The 17,028-nt window shown below is 41.2% G+C and overlaps 1 protein-coding gene across 1 annotated transcript in view; it reads left to right on the top strand.

Annotated features, from left to right (window-relative positions):
* LOC145981193 (methyl farnesoate epoxidase-like) overlaps nucleotides 1-17,028 on the top strand; it is a 65,018-nt gene that overhangs the window by 36,939 nt on the left and 11,051 nt on the right. The window contains exon 5 of the mRNA XM_083114315.1: nucleotides 8,914-9,031. Within this exon, the coding sequence (XP_082970441.1) occupies nucleotides 8,914-9,031 (118 nt within the window). The remainder of the gene's footprint in view (nucleotides 1-8,913; nucleotides 9,032-17,028) is intronic.

The raw sequence follows: 17,028 nt of genomic DNA, 5'->3' as shown, positions 1-17,028 counted from the left end.
AGTGTTTTCGCTTATTTTAATATCAGGCAACAATGTTAGAAAGTGGCCCCAAGAATAAAATTTAAAATCACTAATGTGATATGAACTTTTTTTTTTTTTTACTTGTGTGTATTTGAATATGAAAGTGAGGTACTTTGAATAAATGAGGGGGACAATCACAAGTAAGCTTGCAATGGTATTGGGAGGTGTCACGAGTTCAAACTTCAGACGATTCCTGCTAATTTGCTAAGGCGATATCAGTACGAAAATTTGTAAAAAAGAAAAGGCTAATGGCAAGGATGAGGATGAATAATGATAATTATGACGAAATTGATGTGTGGCACTTAGAAAACAAAACTTCAAAGTGTATTGCACCAACAGCTACAATTGTCCCCCTCTCCCCAAAATACAAGGCAGTCAATAGAGGTGTATATTTGTTGGTTTACGAGTCTGAGGGCTTAAGTTAGTATGTTTATTATAGCTATACATATTAAAAAAAAAGAAATGACCTGAGCAATAAAATATAACAATACTGATCCTGACCTTTGTCGGAAGACGTAGTGGTAATGTTGTTGCAATCCCACTTCTGATGGTGTATAGACTTAAATATTTCCATAACATGAAATACTGTTAATGGGAATATGTTGTTTCTAATATTCTATATAGAAAGCAGATAAGAAGAAAAAGAAGAAAAGAAATGTTGCAGGTAGATACGGAGCCTCAACCCAAACACATATATGAAATGGACAGGATGTCAATAATGCATTTATAACTAACATGTGATTATTCAAAAATTGAAATAGTACAGTGGGAAACAACTAACTAACTAACTCTCTATGTTTTTTTTTTAACCGGCACGAATGAGAAAGGAATAAAGGAGATTTTTACAGGAATCTTGTTGGGAAACCTGATGGTAAAGGACCAAAACGAACATGGAGATGAATCTAAAAGAAATCTGTAAAGATTGAAATAGAATATATATAAATTTTGCTCAGGATAAGTACAAATTGAACTGTAACCATGAATTTTCAGAATCAAGAGTGCTAGAGAATTAATTAATTAATTAATATTTAATATAATGAAGGTAGTAATATAGTATTCTTATTGAGAAGAGAATTTCTACAAAACTTATTTTTCCTCGTATGTTTACTAATAGCAGTTACATTTGACATGTTTGACTAATCGCGAATCAACGTACGGAAGCTGTTGGAAGCAGTTTGAAGACTGAAATGGCTATGGAAGGACACTTATTATAATGTTAATATTTTAGTATAATGTTTTGAGAATTGCTTCTCGATAATGTTTGGTATATAATTTAATCTGTTGTTAGATAAAATACATAATTATCAGAATTTAAGGATGGAAAATATGAAGAGCGAATGAATGATACGTTTGACTAATCGTGAAGATAAGTATCACAGTACGTTTTATCGTTCTTATATAAACGTTGAAATGTTTAACAACGTATAAGAACGTTTACTGAAACGTTTCAACAACATCTATTCATTGCCAGATTGTACAACTGTATAGGTCGAGGTTCATAAGTCTCATCCATCTCATTCTAGGGACTGCATATTTTGTATACAGTTTTTGTAGTGGAATCAAAACACAGGTTGTTAAGAATATCGTCAGTAAATATGAGAATTCTTGCTGTGAAATTTCTATGCTGTTTAACCTAATAGAAATCGAATCTCTGAGAGAGCCAAGTACTAAGCTTTAGCATTCCATATTAGCAAAACCTTTATACGTACGTATTTATAACCTCAATTTACTAATCAAAAAAATCCCCCTTAACCAACCAATTAGCACATTTATATGACCTTCTATAGAGGAAGAGGACATGACATTTCCGAGCCGGTATTATTAATGTGACATTCTTAACAGGTTAATGCATCAATCTTTACGCAAACACTTAGGAATGTTTGAAATGCAAACAATTCTTGTGACAAAAACAAATAATTAGGAAATTCTTTTTAACCAAACAATCAACACAAATCTCTCTTTTTTATAGAGAAAAGGGGAAGAGCATAACATTCCTGAGACAGTAATGGTGAACACTGTCGTTTGAAATTAGAAGAAGATTAATCACACGAGCATCATCATCGTCGACATCGCTTATCCTGACGGGATGCACGACATGTTTATCCAACGTATAGGAATACACGTTGATGATTAAGCGTTTTTCTTCTGCATCTCGTGCTCGTGTTTCGAATTTTGATGTATCAGAAATGGTCATCGGGTATTCGATGCCAGACATTACACTTTCAAAACTCGGACTCGTATTGTTTGTAATGTCCAACCCACTGTGGATTATTTTTGCAATAAACAGGATGCAGTGCAGCCAATATACACCAAAGGAAACACTTGTTATCGCTGTTCTGTATATTTAACACAGCCCTCTTGTGTTGAATGTTCGGTGGAAGAGGCATAAGCTAAGTACGTGTTGCTAGAAGGCCTTCGTCGTTGCAAGTCATCCATAACCCATTCACTAAGAAATAAGAAAAAAAATATTGACGTACTGAAAAAAAAAAGTTGACTTGTTTCACCGAGTTCACAGATGTTTACTCATTGATGACTCCGTCGTTGTCGTCTATCAAAAAACCTAAGTACATTGGAAACAGTGAGAGAGTTATCGAAAAATCTCCCCCTTGTCGATTTTTTTTTTTGGTGACGTAGAGTACGCGTAGAGAGGTCGGGGTTTAGTGTGTCGGTCGAGTCTCGGTGTTCTTTTTGATCTTCTAACAAAATAAACATAGGTCGTCATGGAACCAAATTTGACCCCTCTGTCGAAAAATTTTCCAAGTCCAGCGTTAAATTGCAAATATCTCGAAAAAACAGTGAGAGAGAGAGAGATAGCGCAAAAATCCTCCCCGTTGACCCTTTTGTCTATATTGGTGATGCAGAGTACGTGTACAAAGTTTTTTTTAGAGGTCCTGGGTCAAGGGTGGGCCAATTGCCAAAATATTTTTTTTCCTCGTTAGCTGAACGCGAAGATGAGGATTGGAAGATGCTCGAGACTCCCCGTTCATTCGGGTATAACATCTTTCCTTTCTAACACTCCATTTTTTTTCTGTAAGAGGGGGCATTTCTTTAGATACCAGGAGCACCTGTCTGATGTGACCGCTCTCCGTTTCCAACTTCGCCGCTGGACCGTTAACAAAGCCAATTTCTACGCAATTCATAACCGTTGGTTGATATGTAAATATATTCAGCAATACTGAAAACTCACAGACGTGATGATGATTCAAGCAGATCACGATACAGCCATATGCATGTAAAACTATTTTCGTCACACACACAGGCAAAAAGGTAAAAGGTAACATTTCTCTCCTTCCCTCGCTTTTAGCCATCTTCAAAAAAATAGCGTCCAGTATCCTTCTAGATAGGAGGTGAAACGTGACTAGCGAAAGTATTGAAATCGAAGTGTGAATTATTTGTTATGGTCTCCCTCCCTTCTTCGCATGCATGTTTCATATCACGCTCGCTGACATTGAAATAAGCGAAAACAATTGCAAGACAGCACAGGTTATAACCCATAACTAGGTCTGTTTTTTTTAAAAAAAAAAAAATAATAATAATCGTCAGTCCATATGACAATGCTTTTGTGACGTGCACGCAAAATATCTGTTGGTTGATGTCCGTGATGAAATTTTTATCATTGATAGGCCGGGGACTGAGCTTCTAACTTTCCACAGTTACAAACAATATCGTTTACAATAATACCTTCGCTAGAAAGCATAGTGCAATAAATATCATTTTTATATATATAAATATTTTAAGTTATGCAATAACTTTGGACAGCAGCTAATTATCATGGCGTTATATTCGTGTCCATGTCTGAAACTAGTCTTTATACACACAGCCAACTCACTCATGCAATGTAATATCTGATGTAATATAATAGAAACAGCTGTGGAAGGTTGTCGACTCTTCGCGAAACAGGACGTACACGTCAGAGTTGTGCAGAAGATAGGGTCGACCCCTTGTCGATTTTGGTGATGTAGAGTACGTGTACGAAATTTGGAGGTCAAGGGTGGGCCAATTGTCATTTTGTTTTCGATAGGATCATCGTAGAGACATGCGTTAGCATTGGCTCCTAACGAAATAAACATAGGTTATCATGGTTGAACCCCCCCTCTGTCGAAAATTTTCCAAGTCCAGCATTAAATATTGCAAATAACTCGAAAACGGTGAGAGATTGCGCGAAAATAAATCTCCCCAAACACCATCCCTTGTCGATTTTGGGGATGTAGCGTATGTATGCCAAAGTTTGGTGGTCCTGAGTTCAAGGGTAAGGGATGTTTGCACACACCCTCCCAAAACTTTTAATCACTCGTAACTTCCGAACATGTATCCGTAGAGAGGTCTGGGGTTTAGTGTCTTGTTCGAGTCTCGGTATCCTCTGTCCTCCCATACCAAAAATTTAATATAGGTCATCATAGAACCAAATTTTCATCAATCGAAAAAATTTTCCAAGTCCTGCACAGCCCGTTTACGTTTGTAGCGACTATCTTGAATTAACTGGGCGAGTCCAGATAGCGTTGGCGTTATTCTGCCTTCAGTTTCTTCATAGTAACATCAATTCATATTAACAACTTACGAGAGAACATCATGCATCTCATTTACAACAGAGCAAAAAAATATCCTCGTCTAGTACGCTGCACTTTTTGACACTAGATGCAGTGCAGGTGTATCCCGGTGTCAGGTTGGTGAAAGGAAATGACGTTCAACCAAGTAGACGAATAGCAGTGTTCAAATTCAGAAGATTCAACAAATGCCTGTCCGCTGCTTTAAACGTTCATTTGATTAGTTAAGCACTCACCACGTGGTCATACACCACACCACATATTACACCTCTCCAGGAAGTGGTGCAGACACCAAATACACTACGTGACACCAAATCAACGAGGTAGGTTGCACCGCGTAACCAACTAGACGCGTGAGTGCAGTCAAAAAGTGTAGCGAACTAGACGGAGCTATTGAATCAAAGTGATCACGTGGCATTCTCTTTGAATCTGACTTCACCCGCCCCTCTTTTTTAATCCTTAATCACGACAATGATTGACCGACTTTTTAAGTTTACTCTATGCACAGATAGTTTAATCGGGGGACTGGGCGTACAGTTTAAAGTAAAATCGGAATCCAGTAGGTATCGAACCCGGGACAAGGGGAGATTTTGTTTTGGTGACGTAGAGTACGCGTAGAGAGGTCGGGTTTAGTGTGTTGGTCGAGTCTCGGTGTCCTCTGTCCTCCCATACCAAAATAAACATAGGTTGTCATAGAACCAATTTTTTTTCACCAATCGAAAATTTTCTAAGTCCACAGCGTTAAAAAAATCTTAAATTGCAAATATCTCGAAAATGGTAAGAGTTATCGAAAAAATATATCGAAAAACACCCCCATACGGCATCGTTAGATGCCTCCTGTCGATTTTGGAGGTTTAGAATACGTATACCAAGTTTTGGTGGTCCTGGGGTCAAGGGGTAAGAAGTTAGCCCACCACCTCCCAAAAACTTTGATCACTCGTAACTTTTGAACGAATAGTCGTAGAGAGGTCTGGTTTAGTGCGTCGGTCGAGTCTCGGTGTCCTTTTTGATCTTCTAACAAAAAAAACATAGGTTGTCATGGAACCAAATTTGACCCCTCTGTCGAAAATTTTCCAAGTCCAGCGTTAAATTGCAAATGTCTCGAAAAACAGTGAGAGAGAGAGATAGTGCAAAAATCCTCCCCGTTGACCCTTTTGTCGATATTGGTGATGCAGAGTACGTGTACAAAGTTTTTTAGAGGTCCTGGGTCAAGGGTGGGCCAATTGCCAAAATATTTTTTTCATCGCTCGTAACTTTCGAAAGGATGATCATAGAGAGCTGGAATTTCTTGCGTTAGCATCGTCTAGGTGTCCTCTGTCCTCCCATACCAAAATAAACATAGGTCGTCATGGAACAAAAAAAAATATTCCGAAAATTTTCTAAGTCCACAGCGTTAAAAAAATATTAAATTGCAAATATCTCGAAAATGGTAAGAGTTATCGAAAAAATATATCGAGTAACACCCCCATACGGCATCGTTAGATGCCCCCTGTCGATTTTGGAGGTGTAGAATACGTATACCAAGTTTTGGTGGTCCTGGGGTCAAGGGTTAAGAAGTTAGCCCACCCCCTCCCAAAAACTTTGATCACTCGTAACTTTTGAACGAATAGTCTTAGAGAGGTCGGGTTTAGTGCGTCGGTCGAGTCTCGGTGTCCTCTGTCCTCCCATACCAAAATAAACATAGGTCGTCATGGAACCAATTTTTTTTTTCAATCGAAAATTTTCCAAGTCCTGCGTTAAATTGCAAATACCGCTACAATACCATTTTTTGCATCATGAGGAGAAAAACATCGTAGCAGGGGCCCAAAACCATCGTTAGGTTTAAAAAAAATCATAGCAGTGGGCCACATTGTAGGAGGGGCCCCCGTTAGGTTTAAAAAAAAAACATTGTAGCAGGTCGTAGTAGATTACACTGAGGGACAGACGATCGCCGTAAGTGGAGACAGCCTTATAGGAAGTCATTTCAAAAGTAGGTCAATGGGCGTTGCTAGAACGTACGCCTTACAGGAAAACATCGTAAGGGGACACAGCCTTATAGGAAAATGTCGTAAGTCATTTCAAAAGTAGGTCAAAGGACGAGAGCAAAATTTGCAGGAGGTAAAAAATAGCTTAAAAAGTGATGCCAGAGCTTCTTCTCTCCATTTTTCTCTCATTGTAGGTTAGTTTAGTGCGTAAAAAACGGATTACGCTGAGAGCAGAAGGCTATTAGCAGGTCGTAGTAGATTACACTGAGGGGGACCTTACAGTATGAGGAGGCAGCCTTATAGGAAAATGTCGTAAGTCATTTCAAAAGTAGGTCAAAGGACGAGTTAGCATAAGAGCAAAATTTGCAGGAGGTAAAAAATAGCTTAAAAAGTGATGCCACTTCTGAAGTGAAAATCAGATGTGTGTATCCAGTTGATCCAGAGTTTTTATTTAATAAATTATTTTACTAAGGAATCACAAGACCAATTCAGAGAAAACTGCATAGATAGATAGATTGATAGATTGTGCTGACAGCTGAAAAATAAATATTTTATTGGTTGTAATTCATCTGCTAACCAAGAAACGAAATCGTGCTTGCGACAGTCATCATGTACAGCGTGTTCCTTATCATCTGGTGAGTAAATACGTATGATAACTTCAATAATTTATTGTAACCTCTAGCTTAGGCAGCCATATTTGTTAAAATGCGCGTCTTCTTGTACCTTGGAACACACAATATCATGTACCATGGAACACGTTCATAACGGCATTAATTTCTGTCGCCTTTTACACGAAATACTTTATCACTATACGGTGCTCAATCTTCTCAATTTTGCACTACATTAACACCTGCTCTGCTTTTCCTGCCTCCAGACACAATACTGCGGCCATCTGTCAGCCATTATTATAACTCTTCAAACGACCTATGTATTTGTAATACTGGTTTAGTAATGGGATTGATTTAAATCAGATTCATTTCAATCGCGATTTAAATCAAGATTTAAATAAATAATTTACAGAATAATGTGCATAAGGATTATGTAGATATCAGAACCACATTTGGTGCAAGTACATTAATCTCGCAATCTCTAAGAAAGGAAAATAATGAAAGTATATGTAATGATGAAGTGAAGCTCATGCGAAAGGAGAGCCTCTCCGATGACGCAGCGGTAGCGTCGTCACTTTGTAATCAAGAGGTCTCGGGTTCGATACCTGTTGTAGGCACATAGTGGTTCGGATCCCACTTTAAACTGTAGGCACAGTCCCGATTAGCCTTACTGTGCATAAAGTGGACTTAAAACACCAAATCAAATTATACGAAAGGAAATGTAATGTGTAAACTGTAAACACACTTAAATCTCTTGATTTAAAATTTAATAACTTGCATAGCGAAAAATAGCAAACATTTTGTGTAGAATAATATACAAAATACTAATCATGTTAAACAGTAAATAGTGTAATTATGATTAAACTGTAGATAAAAATGGTACACTGATATTTTGCAAACTATGGTTACAACATTGACAAAATTCAGATACAAAAACCTTAAAAAAAATTAAGTTACAATTGTAGAGTACATGCAGAATGTTTTATTTTCACTGGAAGAAAAGTTAGTGAAATTATAGGGTCATTAACACACTCAAGAAACATTTCCATAGTAGGTTCATATACTTATATAGAACCGGAAACAGAAAAATGTATATTTACATGTATTTTTTTTATTTGCTTTAATCAAACTATTAGAATATTTTACACAGCCGTTTAGTAGACAAAGCCTTTCTGTTAAAAAAAAACAAAAAAAAACCATTTCTATGTGTGTGGTGTCAAAAACCATACCAGCAATTTTAAGTGTGTTTTTTTTAAATCATTTGTATCCACCCTGCTGGTTTATAATGACAAATACATTTGAGCTTTATTTATGTTATTCCACAGCCATATTTCAACCTACATTCTGTGTTGCAAGGTACAAGAGGGTATGTTCCATGGTACATGACCATGTAGTACCATGGAACACTTTACATATCGTTACATTTTATTTATTATATCCTTAATAGGGTTGTAAAACAGTAAAATACAAACAGGAAGTTGTAAAGAAATCTTCAATAGATATTGCCAGTATTTTTTCACGTAAAAAGTCAATACCTAAAATTTTTAAAAAATTAAAATGTAAAGAGTGTTCCATAGTACATTAGTCTTTCCTACGCATGAATATTTGATCTTGCGAAGGTGGACTATGAAACCGGCCGAAAGCATAGAAATGATATGTCTCTTTCCTTTCACTCAATTATTTTTACATGTTTAAAATTTCGATTTTTAAGATCTAAGTAATTGTTACCATAACTGCATTTATTAATAATATTTATTTGCCTTTGCCCTTAAACAGGTTGCCTTACGTGGAGGCTGTTCTGATGGAAGTCCAGAGACATGCGTCGATAGCTCCGGTGGCCGTGGCCCACAGAACACTCAAGGACACCAAACTTCTTGGGCACACGATACCTCAGGTAACATAGAAGAGTGACCAATTCTTCATAATTATTTACTTTCCCATCGGAACTTTTTTCCCATGAAAATAATGAACATCAACCAGACACTGTCCTTCACAACGCAATTTACTTGATATTCTTACCATACTGCCATTAAATTGTACTCAAAACCACTTCTTCAATACCTTGTAATTAGGCACATATCTAGAAATATATTTCGGTGTTTCAATAACAATAATAATAATATAAATGTTTAAATATAAATAATTAAATTAAATATTAATTAAAATATGTAAATATTAATGTTGCATTTTTATTAATACATGAATACGGAAAAGCCTGGTAAAAGAATATAGAAATAACAACATATATTTAATGCATACGAGAGTCACTATTTATATTTTGAGCCTAACAATGAAAAAACAGGAATTTGGCATTGAAAACTGCTTTATTGTTTTTCGAAGTATTCTCCTTTATGGTCAATACACTTTTCCATTCGTTCGAACCATTTGTCAAAGCAGTTTTTCCAATCTTCTTGAGACACCTCCATAATATGGTTCTTGAACGCATCAACGGCGTCTTCCGCCGACGAAAATCGTTGTCCACGCAATTTATTCTTGACATTCGGGAACAAGAAGAAGTCATTGGGTGCCAAATCAGGACTGTACGGCGGATGACCCATCAATTCGATTTTTTGACTGTTCATAAAGTCGGTTGTTAGACGAGATGTGTGACAGCTGGCATTGTCTTGATGAAGAATGATCCGACGGCGTTTGTTTGTTTTCCGTATTTGACCGAAGACCTCTGGCAAACAAATTGTTGTGTACCATTCAGAGTTGACCGTTCTACGTTCCTCTAAAGGCACAGTTGCAACATGACCAGTTTTCCCGAAAAAACAGGCGACCATTTGTTTCGATGTGCTTCGAGCGCGAACAACTTTTGTTGGATTGGGTTCATCTTGAAACACCCATACAGTCGACTGCTGTTTACGTTCCGGCTCATATGCATATATCCATGATTCGTCACCTGTTACAATCTTATATACGTCTTTTGAAGCACCACGATTGTATTTATTGAGCATTTGTTTGCACCAATTGACGCGAGCGTCTTTTTGAGTTTTTGTCAAATTGTGTGGGATCCAACGAGAACATACCTTTCTCACAGCTAAATGATCATGTAATATTTTATATATGCTGGTGGAACTAATGCCTATGGTTGCCTCAATCTCACAGTATGTCACGTGACGATCTTGCAGTATTCGGTTTTGCACAGCATCAATGTTTTCTTGAACAACAACTGATTTTGGACGACCTTCGCGAATCTCGTCGGTGAGCGAATGGCGGCCACGATTAAATTCGTTATACCAGCGTTTCACAGTGGCAAAGGATGGGGCTTCATCGCCAAATGTGGAAGTAACTTGATCGATGCACTCTTGTCTTGATAATCCACGTCGAAAATCGTAAAAATCATCGCACGAAAATGTTCACGAGTTAATTCCATTTTATTGTTGTCGCGCAATCTCCAAGGCAACATAAACAACACAAATGAAGCTATTGACAAAACATTTGAAGTACGTTATGGTCAATAATGCCAGACGATTCCGTGCAAACGTCAAATCGCGCCTAACTTCAATCAGTGTTGCCAAGGCTCAAAATATAAATAGTGACTCTCGTATTATCATAAGTAGTAGCGTGCATAAATCTTCTTTGTTACTGTCCTTCAAAGCAGTATGATCTCAATATAATAATCTTTGTCTTCCAAGTTGATTGGAAATAAATATCCAGCGACTATAGTACAACAAAATGCTAAAATTGAGATTTTCATTATTTTATTTTATGCTTGTTAAGTTTCTCGAGGAGCATCAGGACCCCCTGGACACACCCCTAAATACGTCTTTGCTTGTGGTGGCTCTCCCTAAATTTGTGCTGAACGTCAGTAGGCTAGCGAGCAGTAATTTTAGAAAAACATTTCCCTGACCTGTTCAAATCTTAATATTGTACGATACGGTGGTGCGGAACAGACTCACATATTTCAAATTTGAATACTGCGCCGGCGCGAGAGCTTGTCGTGGTTGGCGGGAAGGGGAACGGTAGAGGAAACGACGTCATTTCATATAGTCAGTTGCAAAGGTTAGTTGCAACAACGCGTTACCTGTTCGTCAGCAGTGACAGCGATTGGATTCCAAAACCGGAGAGGCAAGTTGCCAAAAATTAGGGGGCGGGGAAACAGTATATTTCCCTTCATAGATGAGGTTTAGCACAGTGCGGGGACAAAAGTAGCGAAAAATGTGTGTGTATGGGGGGGAGAATTGCCCCCTCACCCCCCTAACCTCCCCAACTAGTTCGTAGTTATTACCAAACGAAGTCTGTGACAGGATTGCAACGTGCCTTTAGATGACAGTTCAACGTTGGTCGACATGGACACATACACTCACCTCACATAGTGCTCCGGCAGTTTCTTTCTTTATACAGTATATTTGCAGAAGATGCAATTCAACATACAAGTGTATCAATATTTGCTGTATAAAACACAACTTATTTCTAGCTTCGTTGACCGTAGCATCAAGGAATATCATATTTGCTTGGGTGAAGACATTTGAAGAAACTTATCATGACTATTAAAAACTATAGCTCTTGTCTACTCTTACGGTGGGCGTTCTACGGTGAGCGGGGAAGCGACCAATCAATGGCGATAAGAAACGCAGCAGTCTGTAGAGCGAATTGCGAGTAGTACTTTCTCTCGGCGGCACCGCTGTTTGGTCTGCGGCGTACTTCCCGCTCCCCACTTCTTTGTCAGCATGTAGAACGCCCGCCGTAAGAGTAGGCAAGAGGTATCAGAGGCGCGTGTACGGCAACGGCCAGACTCGCTTGCAACAGCATTGATGTAAACAGAGGCCATCTGCCTGATGTAGTTATACAGGGTGATTCTAAAGGTATAGTACAAACGAAAACCACAGATACCTCCCATGAAATAGAGACGAAAGTGCCCCTTCCACTTTTCCGAGAGATGCCTCCGTGAGGTGCTAGACAACGCCGAAAACGTGTGAAAATGAACTTCACACCTCTGTACAGCCAGTACCAGTGAAGATAGAAAGGCGGAACAAACGAAGTCAAAAGGAACACCAAAGTCGCCCATCCGAAAAACACTAGGCGCCAGCTGCGCAACGCATGCGCATGGGGTTCCACAAAGGAAATAGGAGTGTTCCGCAAGACAAGTGAAGGGAAAGGGTAGCGATCGACAACGGTAGGGAGAAAAGAAGCAATGAAGCATGAAGTAACAATTGCACAGCGGGAAACAAACACATGCAGCGCGTGGGGAGTCCCCAAACACAGTGGAGAGACACCGCAGCAAGAACAAAGCACGGTTCAACAAAAGAGAAAGAGGACCGGAAGGGGAATGGTACCTGTCAAGGAGACAACAAATGCGGGACGAGGGATTCCCCGTAGCAGCACCGAGAGGATGTCACACAGAGGTCGTGAGCCAGCAGGACAAACACAGCAACTACGGGCACAGGAGGTTTATTGCCACGCAAAGGTGCACTTACAGATAGGAATAGTACGTAGTACGTAGTCGTACCCCGGACTGACGTTGTTACAAAAGTTGCTCAAATTGACGACCACCACATTCAATGCAGTCATTGCAGCGTCGCAGGAAATTCTGGCGAACCCTATCAAACATCCCTGGCATGGTACACACCTCGGCCGATGCTGCAAGTAGCCGCGCTACCAATGTTTCCTTGTCAGGCACCGGGGTCTCGTAGACGAGTGTTTTCACATGGCCCCACAAGAAGAAATCCATTGGTGTGAGGTCAGGCGAACGGGCGGGCCAGGGGACGGGGCCCTCTCTGCCGATCCAGCGCTGTGGGTAGGTACGGTGCAAAAGGGTTCGCACTGTGCCATCAAAATGTGCAGGCGCTCCATCCAACTGAAACCACATACGATGTCGCACGTTAAGGGGTACATCTTCTAGCAGCTCTGGAAGGACTGATGCAAGAAAGGTGCGATAGAGGCGGCCAATTAAACGTGGTGGCAGCAGGTATGGACCGATAATCTGTTCATCGATGATACCTGCACAGATATTCACTGCAAACTGGGTCTGATGGTGCACCTCGACTGCTGCATGTGGATTTTGATAATCCCACAGATGGCTGTTTCGGCAATTGAAGATGCTCTCACGGGTGAATGTTGCCTCGTCCGTGAAAAGCACATGGCGCAAAAAACGGGGATCGTCGATACAAAACTGCAACAGTCGTTGACAGAATTCCACACGTCGTGGGTAATCCCCAGCCTGCAACGCGTGGACTTGCTGTGGATGATAGGGATACAGCAGATCATCATGAAGGACACGCCACACTGTCGACTATGATACTCCCACTGCACGTGCAATGCTACGGATGCTAGTGGACGGTGTGTCGTCCACGCGAGTAAGTACGTCCTCCTCAACCGCCGCGGTGCGCACATGTCTTGGGTGACCGACATGATGGCCTGCACGTAACACACCCGATTCACCAAGGGTACGGTGCACGTTCGAAAACAACCTGCTGTCGGGTTGTCGCCTCTCCGGATACCGTCCGCGATAAAGGCGTGCAGCTACTCGGCCATTGCCATCTGCAAGGCCGTAGACAAAATGCATGTCCCTCAGTTCTACAAATGTGTAGCGTTCCATGGTACGGTGAGGATAGTGCCAAATATGGAATACTGTACTGCAGTGCACAGGTCGCACACACACACACACACACACTGGTCACAACGGCTTCGAAACAACGTACTCAATTGTCGTACGTCAAGCACACCGCCACCGCACCGACTCTTTCACTGACACGCTCCCTGACGCTGCACTTCCAATCAGCCCACACGTCCGCACGGCGCTGTGGTACAATCAGCTGACGTTCCTGAGCCACCCGTGCCTGTGCTCTTCACTACCTGACCACTGCCGTCAGGTGGGGCCATGTACTCTGGGGCCTTGTCATCGTGGAACACATGTAGCGTCCTTCATTCTTGCCCCATTCACCCACAACACGTACATCGTCCGTCTTGCTCGAGCCGACGGGGAGCACTACGTACGATCGTGTGGTGTTTGTGTACACCAATGTGGGGTAACCCAGCAGTTGAACAGACGTGCATACCCCCACGTAGCTTCATTACACGATTGTCCCACGCAGTTTACCTGTCCAGCCTTGCTCGGCCCGGTCTCACACCCACGCGGCAGTGTGCGGCTGCGGTGGTGTGAGGCCACGCTTGGTTTTGGAGCGGAAGGCTGCGGCCGAGGAGGGACTCGAGTTGTTCGGCTGGGGTTGCGCTCGGAAGCAAGCAGACGCGTCAGGTCTGGGAACGGAGGACCTGGTGATCGGGATGGAAACATTCCGACCTCGTCCATTAGTGTCGTCCACCGTACGGAGTGGTGGGGTCCGTACGACACTCCAACAGCCTTTCGCCCGCTCCCACCCAGCGATGTGCCTCCGGCTTCACTTCTAAGAGGCTGATTGGGCCCCATCACGACGTTTGTTACAACGTCAGTAAGGGGTACATGGTCCTATCTGTACGTGCACCTTTCATTAGCAATAACCTCCTGTGCCCGTAGTTGCTGTGTTTGTCCTGCTGGCGCACGACCTCTGTGTGACATCCCCTCGGTGCTGCTACGGGGAATCCCTCGTCCCGCATTTGTTGTCTCCTTGGCAGGTACCATTCCCGGTCCGGTCCTCTTTCTCTTTTGTTGCACCGTGCTTTGTTCTTGCTGCGGTGTCTCCCCACTGTGTTTTGGGGACTCCCCTTGCGCTGCACCGCCAGCGCCGCCATTTCTGCCCCGAACCATGTACGCGTCTGTTGCCTGTCGAATGTCACGGACCACTTTGCTTGCATTCTCGGTGTGTTTTTACATCCTACGTCGTCCTCCCGTGGTTCTGCAACCCCGCACTACTTTTCTCGACTGCACTGCTTCAGTCATGGTGTTTGTTTCCCGTTGTGCAATTGTTACTTCATGCTTCATTGCTTCTTTTCTCCCTACCGTTGTCGATCGCTACCCTTTCCCTTCACTTGCCTTGCGGGACACTCCTATTTCCTTTGTGGAACCCCATGCGCATGCGTTGCGCAGCTGCCGCCTAGTGTTTTTCGGATGGGCGACTTTGGTGTTCCTTTTGACTTCGTTTGTTCCGCCTTTCTATCTTCACTGGTACTGGCTGTACAGAGGTGTGAAGTTCATTTTCACACGTTTTCGGCGTTGTCTAGCTCCTCACGGAGGCATCTCTCGGCAAAGTGGAAGGGGCACTTTCGTCTCTATTTCATGGGAGGTATCTGTGGTTTTCGTTTGTACTATACCTTTAGAATCACCCTGTATATGTATGTGTGTGTGTATATATATATATATATATATATATATATATATATATATATATATATATATAAAGCAATGTAAGTAATAAATAGGGAACGGATTTTTAGGTGCTTATAATAAATTAATAGATGTAATTACGAGTATTAATTTTAATAATTTTATGAAATAACTACTTTTAGTTGCAATTTGTATACAGGGCCGCATTACGACGAAATTGGGCCTGATGCTTGAAATCTTCGGTGAACAATGAACACAACGACGTTATAATTACGTCACAGCGCAAAGAATAATAGTAACTGTATAATAAGTAACGCTGTGTCTAGGCGTCCGAAATTGGGCTCCAAATTTCATTCTAAGATTTATTTTCAGGTTAATATAGCAAAAGAAAACTGTTCAGCTTTCGGAAATTCTCGTCTGTTTTCATCTGGACCTATTTCAGGAATGGGCCTAATGCTGCAGCATCAATAGCACCCACCTTAATCAGGCCCTGTACAAGAGGCACTATTTTTACCATGAATTCTATCCTTTGATTATAAAAAATATACAGTTTGTCCAATACAATATTTTTATCGTATTTTGAAGCACCACCATTTGCTTTCCAATGTTCTCCGTGGTGAAGTTCTTCCGGTCGTCCGTTAGTGGGCGCTTGTACAGTCACGGTCACTTCTGGGTTGTAACAACCGCATCAATTTTCAATGTGATCGTTACAACCACAAGTGTCCATGAGTGTACACGGAGACTCTCCACCGAGGGAAGTTATTGGTTCAAACTTCATAAATGCAACTGATCCTGTTTTCCAAAACAGGATCGGGGTTTTCCCGAACCGTAGGGGTAACGTCGTCGGCTTGTAATGAAGAGGTCGTAGGTTCGATATCCGTTGAAGGCACATAGTGGTTCGGATCCCATTTTAAACTGGACGTCTCGATTAGCCTTACTGTGCGTAAAGTGGACTTAAAACACCAAGTCAATCAACCAAACTATCCTCTTTCACCTAACAATTGTGTCGATGGAGGAAATATGCGACGTGATTGGTCACTTGCAGGGTTTCCTTTCCTACTCGTTACAGGAGGTACTCGAAACAGCCAATCAGACGGAGGTATTTTTGGAATATCCCCGCGCTCTTACACTGTTGGAGGCCGGGAATAATACCGGTCCTGTTTCAACAATTGAATGATTTTGTAGCTAGGATTCCATCCCAAAACAGCCCTTATTTCTCTTGGGTATGCTACACCTACGGTCCCTTTAATTACCTGGGAAGTACAGCGCTCAACAACGGAGAATTAGTTCGCTACACGCTTTTCCAATTTCGTGATGCAGGCTGTAAGGTGGCGGAAATTTGCACAGACATTGACACCCATTGCTGTTGCATTGCTTCTTTTGCCGTTCGGATTCGTCTCAAATTTCATGGGTGTCAAACCTTTGTGGTGGAAATTAAGGTTCGTTCTTAATAAAAGTATATTTTTAAACTTACGCGAATGGTTTAAAAGGCGTTTATTTTTAGGTCAGTACATGAAACACATAGATATTCAAAAAGCATAGAGTCAGACGGGGGAATACGCCCTTTTTTCTTTTTTTTTTTTTTTTTTTGTGGTTTATAGCTTCGCTAAATGAAGGAGTATTGCAATGAAAAAGATGTCAAATGAAAGCTACATGATTTGTTATTGTGTTATTGTTACCTATACGTT

The sequence above is a fragment of the Lepisma saccharinum genome, chromosome 29 (assembly GCF_977018435.1).
Source record: "Lepisma saccharinum chromosome 29, izLepSacc3.1, whole genome shotgun sequence".
NCBI lineage: Eukaryota > Metazoa > Arthropoda > Insecta > Zygentoma > Lepismatidae > Lepisma > Lepisma saccharinum.
The sequence above is the reverse complement of the archived record's forward strand: the minus strand, read 5'-3'. Positions and strand labels throughout refer to the sequence as shown.